The sequence below is a fragment of the Populus trichocarpa genome, chromosome 2, assembly GCF_000002775.5.
Source record: "Populus trichocarpa isolate Nisqually-1 chromosome 2, P.trichocarpa_v4.1, whole genome shotgun sequence".
Classification (NCBI taxonomy): Eukaryota; Viridiplantae; Streptophyta; class Magnoliopsida; order Malpighiales; family Salicaceae; genus Populus; species Populus trichocarpa.
In genome coordinates, this window is record NC_037286.2 from 10,853,343 (window position 1) to 10,866,287 (window position 12,945).

At 34.1% G+C, this 12,945-nt stretch overlaps 1 protein-coding gene across 1 annotated transcript; it reads left to right on the forward strand.

Moving 5' to 3' along the window:
• The first annotated feature begins 2,202 nt into the window (after positions 1-2,202).
• LOC7453954 (vesicle-associated protein 1-2) lies at positions 2,203-5,474 on the forward strand. Its single transcript, XM_024594729.2, has 8 exons — positions 2,203-2,437; positions 2,570-2,640; positions 2,739-2,820; positions 2,922-3,037; positions 3,135-3,299; positions 3,410-3,460; positions 4,376-4,453; positions 5,075-5,474. Exons 1-8 carry the CDS (start codon positions 2,386-2,388, stop codon positions 5,183-5,185), a joined length of 726 nt encoding a protein of 241 aa, XP_024450497.2. The 5' UTR covers positions 2,203-2,385; the 3' UTR covers positions 5,186-5,474.
• The last annotated feature ends 7,471 nt before the right edge of the window (positions 5,475-12,945 follow it).

Genomic DNA, 12,945 nt, shown 5'->3' on the forward strand with positions numbered 1-12,945 from the left:
GTGAACATGGGATTGGACGAGCAAAGTTCAGAGGGGCACTGTTTCCACTCTCCACTCCTACCCGAGATATACTCAACAGTCACTGCTATTCATTCCATGCTCATCTCTGCACTGTGCTACAAAAGCTCCCATGTTGTTTCCCTTTGAGCCCAAGTTTCTTGGATTCTTAAGCTTGTTGTCATCATCCCATTAACCAGATGGATCCATTCTTCATCACTAAGCAAGCAAGTATCATAGAAGGAAGGTTCATGAAGAATGAACTGCTTCATCTTGATTCCCTACTTCCCAGAATTAAACTCAAATCTGTGAAACTGCTGTACAAGGCTGGCTAACCATGTCAAAACATATCAATGCTCATCCCACCTGTTTGCAGGATCATCGTGAGTCAAATTTGACTATTATCCCAGCGCAATGATTCTCAACCTTCTTTTTGTTTTTTCCCTGTAGCCGTTCTTTTTTATTTTTTTACTCGGTTGATGGAATCCTTTTCAACTTTATATTATTGTGTTCATTGTTCCAGGTTGGCCATGGTCAGAAATTAAAAAAATAAAACTAAATGGAAAGGCATCGAGGACCGGATTATCAACAGCATACCATTCTCTTTTGACCATGGAGTGCTTCGTCGTCTTTCTCGTTTCTTTAACCATTTTTTTTAGTTTACTATATTCTTTTTTGTTTGAGTTCATCCATTTATTGTAGTCATCTCTTTTTATTATCTAATTAATTATACCAACATTTGTTTTTTATGCCCGAGTTGTTGTTTTTCATACTTTTTTTAAACACACTTGTGTCACTTTAGCACCTTTATTTTACAGATAAAAAAAATATTTCAGCCCTTGATGTTGCGTTGAGCCGTTGACCCATAAATCTAGTAAATAACTAAAAGTGAGGTGAATCTACTGTTCATAGAAATTCTTTTGTTTTTTTTATTTTTTTTATTTAGTTTTTTTAATATTGAAGTTTTTAGAGATTGAATTTCATAATTTGTTTCAATTTATTTTTTATAGAATTATCTTGATCTTATAACTCAAGTTACGGGTTTATCTGCTTGACCTGAATTGACTTAGGTTGTTTATTTTAATTGATTTTTTTTCAATTTAATTCCTCAACGTTGAGTTAATTGAAAATTAGATTTTATAATTTATTTTAATTTTTTTTATATGGGGTTATCCTGGTTTTATGATCCGAGTCACGAGTTTTGCTAGTTAACTCAGGTCACTTTTTATCCTTCTTTGATTAATTTTTTTTTTTAATTTTATCCTTCAACGTTGAATTAATTGAGAATCATGTTTCATAATTTATTTTGATTTATTTTTTATAGGATTATCATGATCGCATGACCCGGGTTATGGATTTAATAGATTGATCTAGGACAATTCAATATTTTATCATTTTAGTATTTAGAAAGAAAAAAAAATATCATCTTAAAATCATTGAATCAAATTATGTTTTTACATATCATCAGATATATTCTTAGATCCGTAAAATTATTCAAGTGACATTAAGTTAATTTTTGTAGTTTAATTTTATTTATTTATTAAAAAACATGTTACCAATGTCAACAAAAAAAAATACAGTAATTGAAACAAATTTAATTGGATTTGCAACTTAGCTTGGATCAATGATCAGTAACATCTAAATGAGATGATGAGAATATGTTTCCAAAGTGTTGCTCAGATATGGATGGGTGTCCTCCCATCACGACGAAAAATAATTTCCACCATCAATGAGCTTCATAAGCAATCAAGATCATGAACGCTTTCGACAATGATGGCTGGACCCCTCAATGACAATAACCTTACAAATTTGTTTTTTTTTGTTCGGCCATAAGTATATTAATCGATATCACCATCAATTTTTTTATATATATAACATAGATATACTTTTACAGTTCAAAATCAAATCAAAATATTTCTTAATAGGTGTGTTTGGGATTTGTTTTTTAAATGTTTTTAACTTGAAAAATATTAAATTAATATTTTTTAGAATTTTCTTAATTTTAATATGTTAATATTAAAAATAAAAAAAATTTAAAAATTGTTTTAATATATTTTAAATTTAAAAATTATTTAAAAAAACACCTTTTATCTCAAAAATTCTAATGGTTAATAACATGAGATAAGTAAACCAAAGTTAGAAGGAAACTCCAAAATGACATGGCATCACTGTCCCAGGTAAGTAACGTCGTTACTTTACAAATTCTACTTCTCTTCTAGAATTCCACTTACTTCTCCCCCTCACTCTCATTCCTTTCTTCTCACTCCCTCGTCTCTCTCTCACCGTAAGACCAGACTCTCCTCTCTCCTTCACGGCAAACCACTTTTCTCTCAAGGGAGACCATCTCCAGCTTCTATCTCCGTTGACTCTCTCGCCGATCCCATCAAAATGAGTACCGATGAGCTTCTCAGCATCGAGCCTCAAGAGCTCCAATTCCCTTGTACGTACCATTTTGTGAAGAAATTATTGTTGTTGTTATTATTATTGTTGTTGTTGTTGTTTCCTTTCCTTTGAAGATTTAAAACTTTTCTTTGCTATGAATGCGCTTTTATTTTTTACATGATTTTTGTAGTTGAATTAAGGAAGCAGATCTCGTGTTCTCTCCGGTTGTTAAATAAGAGTGACTATTATGTTGCTTTCAAGGTAATAATTAATTAATCCAAAATTTAGTTAATATTTTGCTTTTCTTTTTTCAAATGGGTTTGTTTCATAATCTTGATTTGCATGTTTTATTATTATAGATTAAGACAACAAATCCAAAGAAGTATTGTGTTAGGCCTAACACAGGAGTCGTGTTGCCAAGGTCCACTTGTGATGTTATAGGTTTGTCTCTTCAATCTTTGTGCTTTAACTATTAACAATTTTACTAATTATATCTTACTTAATTTGTGTTTATTTATTGATGGGCTGTTTGTTTATGTCAGTTACAATGCAAGCACAAAAGGAGATGCCACCTGATATGCAATGCAAGGACAAGTTCTTACTTCAGAGTGTAATTACAAGTCCTGGAGCTACACCTAAGGATATCACTCCAGAGATGGTAACGATACAATTGCGAGCATTTTATGCTCTTGAGTTTTGATTAGCTTGATTTTATGGGTTATGCAAATTGTTTTTTAATGTTCTGTGTTTTGCAGTTTAATAAGGAGGCAGGACATGAAGTTGAAGAGTGCAAATTGAGGGTTGCTTATGTTGCTCCACCTAGACCACCGTCGCCGGTGCATGAAGGATCAGAGGAAGGTTCTTCACCTAGAGTTTCTGTGTCGGATAATGGGAATCTTAGTTCTTCTGAACAGACTGCTGTCAGTGTCTGATGCCTGGCCTTTGAGTTGAATTATGGTTGGCTTTAGTTTTTATATTTGCCTTTTCATTTTGATTGATTGTTTCTCTGCAACGTGGATCATTTCTGTAGGTTTCACGGTCTTATGTCCAGGGACCAGAACCTGAAGAAAACTCGTCTGAGGTATGTCATTTTTTCCTATGTTAATAAATTTTGGAGCCCCAATGTTGGAAAAACTAAGAATGATGCATGATTGGACATGCTAAATGAGTGGTTCATGTTTTCATTTGTTTATCTTGTATAATGTGGTCAATTTTGTGTTTGATGAGTGTCGTTACATTTAACAAAAAAGATTATTTTGCTTGTGAAGCAGCTATCTTGGCAGCATCGCTACCCCTAAGTGATAATCTTCTTTTTTCCTATTTAATCCTAGTTCTTGGGATTTTCATTGTTTTGTTTTTAAATTGTACCAATTATCTCTTGAGTGGGAGGGGATATGTGTTAGGATGAAACATGCTGTTGGTACTAGTAGGGGTATTTTGATAAGAGGAAGAAAATCCTCCTGTTTTGGTTGATTGGTGCATCACTATGATTGATGGAGCTACTCAGATTCCACATCTATCCTCTAGTTTGAACCAGTTTTGATAATGAGGTAGTCCTGCCTCTCATTAGATCTCAAAATACCTCATTAGCTGTTCAGCCAAGCCAGTTTGAACAAGTTTTGATAATTAGGTAGTCCTGCCTTGCATTAGATTCTATAACATCTCAGCCAGGCCATTTATCAATTCCAACTTCTGGGCTGCATTTGTCTCCCATTCATTGACAATTGCATGACTAGGCTTAGGCCACCGCTCGTGATATTTTATGCAACCTCTGGATAATTTTGGTGAGACTGCACCTTTAATTTTCTCCACATTATGGGATATATCACAGAGATACCATTCTCCCTGCTCCTTATTTCAGCGTCACATGCATGGAAAACAAAAAAAATTATGAACTCGTGGTGTATGAATGCTGTTTCTTTGACACTGAATAGACTTGTTAGGATGTAGATGGGGAGACCTTGTCATGTGTTTGAACAGATACTTGTGATTTCAGGAAAGGGCTCTTATTTCCAAGCTGACAGAGGAAAGAAATTCTGCTATTCAGGAAAAAAAGCAACTTCAGCAAGAACTGGTAAGGCACTTAGTATGTGAATATACCATGTAAGCGTAATTGGTGAAATTCTTTTAGGACAACCTTTTGCCTTTAGATCAGTTGTGACTCCAAGAAATATTAGGTACCAAGAAAAGAAAAATACTAAGAGAAATCCATATTCTTTGATGAATTCAGTAAGGGAGAATTAGAGGAAGCTTATCTAGCAAATGCTACAAATTATACAACAATTTTGAGTCAATTTCTGGTTAAACTTTTTTAGAGATGGAAAATAAATGTGTTTTTATGCACTTGATCCTGTTGCTTTTTATGCATTTTTCTCTGTATGAAAGCAATTTTATACTTAAGTGTGATACCTCTTTTCATTTCTTGTACGAGGAAATATATGCATAATCCTACATGTTTTCTTGTATTTCACCTTTAACTGTGAAATGTTATGAAAAACGACAGCCATGATCCAGTTTGTATTTTCCTGATTATGATCATTATACTTGCACCCCCTCTCCCAATCCAAAAAATGAAAAAACTAAACAAAACAGAATTACGATCTAGTTTCTGTGATAGAAAATTAATAGCAGTTAACATTAATGGCAGTATCAGCGGAGCCCATTTTAAAAATGAATTCGTGTGCAATGTATGCAGGAGCTGTTGAGGCATCATCCTAGCAAAAGTCGAGGAGGTATCCCCTTCACGTACATAATTCTTGTTGGCTTGGTAGGCATCATTTTGGGGTACCTCATGAAAAGGACATGACCAGTGTCTGTCAGTCATGACTCACATCTGTAGCGAAATAGTCGAAATGTGGAATATTTGGGTCATCAGATGTGTGGATGATCGGATGTAACTCTTTATTGTACTGGTCTGTATCTATCCTAGGGGAACATGCCAAAAGTGACTGGTAAGAGGGAACTGCTGTTCCTTTTATTACGTTTTACCAGAAATTGACATCAAGGAACTGAGTGTTTTGTAATTGCCGACGCCACAGGTTTGCTAAATTGTGACCGATTTCGAAAAAAATTATATCACTCCACCATTTACTTTATGATACCACAGGTTCAATGCTGAAAGAAAAAAATTACATGTTCTATCACTACTTGGGTTAAAAAATGATTCTCTTTGTTCTCCTATCTTTTTGTGTCTCTCTTTGAAGTTTGAAGTAACTATGGAGTAACAAAGTTTCTCGAGTTTCGAGGAACCTCTCTTGGGAAACTCTTTCTCGTACCAGCATCACCAGTGCTTGAACAAAACAAAGAAGTAGAGGCTAAATATGCTTAAGGTTTTCCTGAAGTAAACACAAGATAATATTGATCAGACCTTTCAGACTGCTCCGAGGAGTAATCTCAGATTCTCAGCCAGAGGGCGGAACCATTGCGACCAGTGCCATCAGGTGATGGCTCTGGTATTGGTAATGACGGGTCGCCCGCAATCACCTCTATGGACGCACCACATCGTGGTCTCAGTGATCACTAGCCTCTGTGGCTGCTGCTGCCTAAGAGCTCAGAGAGAATTAAAGCCGAATAAGTTCATCCCTTCGAACTGTTCTTTTCATAGTGTCCTTAACAAGTTGAAATTCTCTAGGAAGAAATAAGGTTGGGTATGGAGTTCTGAACATCTCGAATATCAAATTGGTTCCCACCAATTTAATATGAAAATCGGGGGTTTATTTATTTATTTACCATTATGTATTCTGCACAAACTCACGCAGAGGAATATGCGATAAAGATTATAAAACAATCGTCTACGTTCTATATGACAATTTGGAAGCATAAATTATGGTTGAAGGAGAAGAATGTACTGATAGGGTAGGCAACGGCTTCATACAGTTCGGTAAAAAGTGATCCAATAAGCAATATGAAGTAGGCATCGAACCAAATTTGATTGACGTTACATGAAAGGGTTTCCTGCACAATTTTGGCAAAGGTGAAAGGAGAAGAAATCCATAGAATTTTTCCGGTCACTTGGTATCTAAAACTGTTATGTACACGAAAAATTGAGTTTTCTCCAACACAACTTCATTACTTTGGCATCAAGGATCGGATGTCACAACCTTTCACCGAACCATTTCTGCAATTGTGGTACCATTTCAATTCCATCTTTTGCTGTCATCTTAGCTTTGGGTCAGTTTATGGTTACTTATCTCTGACAGAGAAATTGGGGTTCAGAGACATTTCAATCTCCTGCAGAGATCGCCCTTCAGTTTCCACTATGGAATACTTGCAAATATTGCTGCTAACAAGGACACGCTACCAAGGCCAGTATAAACTCCAAAAATCTCCAAGTCAAGAAATAATAAACCCACCAAGAAATTGCAAACCTGAAAGAAGATACATCAAATGTCCAAGGAGAATTCACAAGGAGCATCATGAAGCAGAAATCATAGGATATGAAAGCACTTACAATCAAAATACACAAGTAAGGAAACAGCAACGGTGCTGCTTCTTTTCTGTTTTCCATTACAATTCCAATTAGAAACATGGAAAAAAGGCCACTGCTTTAAATGCTAGATATTTTGACATGGACTTTCAACAAGATTTGGCAAAACTTTTCTTTTCCTTTCTCCAGAGAATAAATTATGAAAAATGACCGAGTACCTACCCAATGAACAGAAAAACTGAACCCCATAATCTTCCCACGCATCTTGGCACTGCTAAGTTCTGGTATGATAAGACCAGTTACCGGGCCAGCTCCAATGGCAAACGTGAAAATGTACCTAAATGCGAGAACCAAAAGCGATAGCAACAAAGATCCAATCAATGCATAATACTCCTATACTCCAGTTAGGTAGGAAAGGATTTTGGACACCAAAACACCCTTGTGTTTAGCAATACCAGGAAGGAGCTATATCTCATACTTTGAAATAGTGGAAGTACAAATTCACTCCTAACTTCCTCATAGAAAAGGGCGGAACATGTTCATAAGCAATCAATGCAAGATTCAAATCAAGTTTTTGCTCACTATTTCAAAAATCCGACTTGAATGAATGTAGCGAACTCTGAAGGAAGTTATATTCTGTAGGTTGGATCATAATATCAAGGAAAGTTATACTCTGTACGTCGATAGAGATGCAAGGCAATATATGCCTGTTCAGTTCAGCTCTAGAGGTCTCAAAGCATTAGCTTAACCGTAGCTCAGCTACCTTGCTCAGGTTTCATTTGGATCCTAATATCATATTGAACAGGAAAGCGAAGAAAATGCCAGGTTTCAATTTTCAATGCATTGCGTTTTTCATAGCTTATGAAGGGTAGAATAACAAGCTTTTGAAATAAGAAATCGCTAAACAAAAAGTCACAGTACTGAATAACCATCAATCAAGTGAAATCTCTTTTTCTCTCCTCTTGTCATATATATATATATATATATAATCAGCAAAAGTGTTGTTCTTTAATCCATGCCAATCAAGCATTGCTTATCATTAGTGGCCCAAGTTTACAATGGTGATTACTCTTTCATCAGCATGGACTTCGCATGCCAAACTTACTAATTTCTAAAGTGCTACATACACCAAGCAAAGGCTAGTTGCAGACATCTTTATTCATCTATATTCAAGAAAAGGGAAAAGAAAAAATCGGGGAATCTCCATTTATTTGGGCATCACTAAGTACTAACCGCGTTGGCTTTTTAAAACACGGTATTAATATCTGACCAACAAGGTGAGACTGCTAAACATGGAGGAGAAGAAAAGGTGAACAAAAAGGCAGCTTTCTGTGCTGTTCCCTCCAAAGAACCTTTTATTTTCTCCTCTTTTCTTCCTCCTCCTTCCTGCGTCTCCTTGAACATGAGCATCTCCCTTTATTTCTTTAGAAGTCACATCATTTGCAGAATCTTGCAATGACAGGGCAATTGCCTGTGCAAGAATACTCAACAATTAAATTTACCAACATCTCCACAATAATGTGGAATACAAACAGTATAACCTGGCAAAAAAACTACACCATACTCTTCAAAATATACCAGCATTAATTCATCATCATTTTCATCAATGTAATCTGTGTCAGAGAATAATATAAATCATATCCTAAGACCTTATCTAAAAGCTTAAGCTATTGGATTGAGATGGTTCTTTGACATGGTATCAGAGCCTTGATGATCAAACGGTCGCGAGTTCGAATCTCATCATCCTCATTTATTTGATAAAAATTAAGCACAAGGTAATGTGGATCTGTGCAAGTTTCAAGCTCAAATGACTTTCACTTGAGGGAGTGTGTTAGAGAATAATATAAATCATATCTTGGAACCTCACTTAACAATTTAAGCTTTTAGGTTGAGATGATACTTTGACAATCTGCACAACTAAAATGCATGTGAACATCTATTTTCTTAGGTTTTGAGCCTTTCCTCTTACCCTGGAATAAAAAGATAAGCAAATAGACTCCCCATTATAACAATCAAAGTACTTCAAGGCAAAGCTCAAAGGTCATAGCCTTGCAAATCTAAAATCGAAAAAATACACAAGACAACACAATAAAATAGAGAGTTGTGCCCTAACAATGGTCAGATAGAGAGGCAAATAGATGAGTGCGAGGCATGAGATGAGAAGTGGACAATTGTAATTCTTAACGTGATAGGATTTACGTGGCAGGGGAAGAACAGCATGCATGGAAGGGTGTGTATACATTTTGAAATGCTAAATCTTGTGAGTGAGAAGACAAAATAATAAATAAATAAATATAGGATTTTTTCCATCACACCATTTTGATATGAAGAGAGAGTCGTCCAATGCAAGAGGCCATTTCATTTTAACTTATTATCATTCCAAGGGAAAGGGGGGCAATATAAATTAAACGTGGAAACAATGGCGCACACCATACCAAGTAGAGGAGGAGTTCATGCCATCACACCATCAGTGTCCGTTTGTGAAAACTGTGGCTTTTAGCTATGATTGTGGCTTTTGAATAGCTACAAATTGCAGCTTCTGAGAACAACACATGGAAAAGACTGTGATATTAGCTTTTAAGATATTAACAAACACTTAAAAGGCACAGCAACAACTAAAATGGTGATTCACAAACGAACACTAAGAAAAGTCTCAACTTTGCGTGATCATGAGTTCCAGCTTGAGCCTCGAGGGCACGCCTCCTTCGATTTGGACCTGGGGTGCCTTGATAGCCCAACACGCCACAAGATGCGAACACCCTCGGGCAAGAAGAGATGGATCCCTATGGACCATTCAAATCCCAGATGAGGCATCTACACCCAAGTATAAATACCTCTTTGATTAAACCTGGACCATTATCATCAACCAATGTGCATGGAGCACACCTCTAGGACACGTCATCAATGGTATCCAACCTCTAAAGCCCATAACAAAAGTAGTTTTTGTAATGACCTCGTTGTCATTTTAGACACTTGTCCTCAATTAACCTTAAATTACGGGTGGCAAATGTATAGACCATTTAGCCCCTACATAGACATGCCCCACTTGGATTCAAAGTTATATAAATAGTCTTAAACTCTATGGTAAAAAACAATTCATTTCATCTTCATCTTCATGTATATTTCATATATCACGAAGTACAGGGTTTTGTAAACTGTTTTTTTAAAAAATATATTAAAAAATTATTAATTTAATAATTTTTTCAAGATAAATGTATTTTTAAAATATACCTAAACACAATTAGAAATACAATACTAAACAGACCCATTCAATTTTTTTTTCCTTTCAACCTTAATATTTTTTTATGCAATAACGCACACAAAACTACAATATTACTAGGTTTTAATCCCTTAAACTAACTTAGGTATTAGACTATCCTAAAAATTTCATGATGGGATTTATTTTGCAAATGTTGTAGCTTCTCCAACTTAGCATTAATAACTTTTTATCCTTTGTAAGTCTAGGAAGATTACTAGTGTTTCACTTTACAGTGTTATTTTTTAAAATATATTTTATTTAAAAATTTATTAAAATAATATTTTTTATTTTTTAAAAATTTATTTTTAATATTAACATATCAAAACGAATTAAAAACACTAAAAAAATTTAAATTAAAAAAAAAGAGCATTCAAAACACAAAAACAAACATTTTATAATTGAGATTTTCAACAACTTCTTCCATGTCTAATTGAAAATCAACTATTCTTTCATTACATAAAACAAATCATATTTATATATATATGATTAGAATTGGGAGAAATTATACTTATTTAATAGTTAATGATTGCACTTGGAATGAGTTCTTCACTTTGAAATTATTTATATAGAGAGAGAAAATATAAATAATTCTCAAATTATTGTATCACAAAACTAATTGAAAATATAAATATTATTATTATATAAAAATAATATTTTTTGTGTTTTTTTATTTTTAATGTTAACATATTAACATTATTAAAAAAACATTAAAATATTTATATATATATATATAATTAAAATTATTTTACAAAACAAATTGAATAAAAAAACACAGCTAATCTAGAGTTGAGAGGTTGTAACCGAAGAAATTCATGCAGAGTTTAATCGTATAGCTCACTTTTTTGAAAAATATCATAAAACTATCCCAAGAACAGCACAGATCGTGTGGTCAGGATCACTTGATCATGACGTTTCGCCATGGAGGGGTAAAGAATCAATAAAATGAGCATGTATACTATCCATGTCCGATTTACCACGGTGGACAAGCAGATGTGGGAGCCACAATCTGCTCCTTTTTTATCCATTGATCATGATTTTAATGTTCAAGAACAGGTACTCTCACCGTACACGTGGCAGGACATGGGATTATGACCCTTCATTCTTCTTTTTTGGGTCCCCATGAAGGATATGTATCTATCCCACTTGTCATTTTGCAATGTCATTGTCTCCTTGAAATTGCAATGAATGAGACAACAGGTCACCATCGATGGATCCATGTTCGGTCCACTCAAAACGACCGAGGTGATTTGCTTTTGTATTACTAGTTTGGATTGTGGATCCGAGAGATTATTATTTTTAAAAACAATCAAGATAATGTTAATTTACAAACACTAAAACTATAGCATTTTTACTTTTTATCATTTTATAAATTACCATATAATTAAATTTTTTAAAATATTTAATTCAGTCCTTGGATTGTGTTTTGCACAATTAAGTTTTTTTTAGTTCAAATTAACATCTAATTACGTATTTTTTTTAATAAAAGGTTAGATTAAAAAATAAAAAGCTAAAATGTAAAAGATGAGTAAAATAGATGATGTCACCTATTAATGTCACCAATTCATTAAAATAGATGAGTTTTTTTTCTTTAATATTACCTCCATGAATTTTACAAGTCAACCTAAGCTAACTCACTCAAGTAAATTAAATATTTTTTTCATTTTAATATTAGATCTCAGTATTATTCGATCCATGATTAAAATCTATTTTATTAATATATTATTTACGTTGATAATATACTAATTTCTGATAGGATACTTAATATATTATCTACGTTGATATGTTTATTTATAAAATTGAAACAAAACGAAAGATTCTTCTCGCAATTGGGTTTTGAACAAAGCTTTCATTTGAAAGAGTTTGTAAAATAATCTTAGTCACCTTTGTTTTTTATTTCAAAATTCAATTAATTAGATGGTGAATATTTTCTGGATTTCATCTCATTAATAATTGACTTTATTCATAAGATGAGGGGACATTATATATATATATAACTTTGTTACAAGTTTTCCATGTAAAAATCATGGTTGTTAGGACAAACTGTTGTGCTGTTTGCGTATCACATGTTAGCAGAGCTTGTTGGAGACACCCCTCGATAATTCCAACCATTTCACTTACGTTTTTTCGAAGTTCTTTGAAATGGAGGATTTGTTGGCAACAATGACATGTTGGAGAATGGAGACAGCCAGTGATCTGCATGGATGGAAGGCAAGACATCCATTCCTACGCAAGGAATAAGCTTACTTAAAGCCATTCATTTGGCTCTGTTTACCATTGAAGGCAAGTATACTATTATTTCTGGGATTTAATTATTCATTTGAATTCTCTGTTCACTTATTATAACTCATAAAATAACAAAAATTATAATTTTCCTTAAATGAAATGAAAGACTTCTGCATTATAGCATTTGATAAACAAAAAAAAACAATGAAATTGGCATTTAATATGTTATTGTTTTCTACGATTTGTAATAGTATTTATGATTGTTTAAAAAAAAAAGAAATGGAAAAGGAATTGCTTTTTGGCCACAGCAATGTGGTGGTTATCAGGCTACACATAACAGCTAACAACATGGATGAAAAACAGACTCAATCCGTAACCAAGAAAAAGGACTCGATTTTCATGGCTACCCTCAAACCTTTTAAGAAATTGGGTGCCGTCCTCCGCTCTAGGTGAAACGGTAGTCGTGGTTTCCCGATTGGACCACCTCTTTTCTCGCACCATAGGACCACAAAGTCGCACAAGTAACAGTGCTACTCAATCATCGGAGGGTGACACAATAACATCATCATTAACGACCGTGTCAAGGTTGTCAATTTGCTGGACCATTCGAGCATTCATACAGAGTTCATCGAGCCGACGGTTTTGGCTTTCTATTATT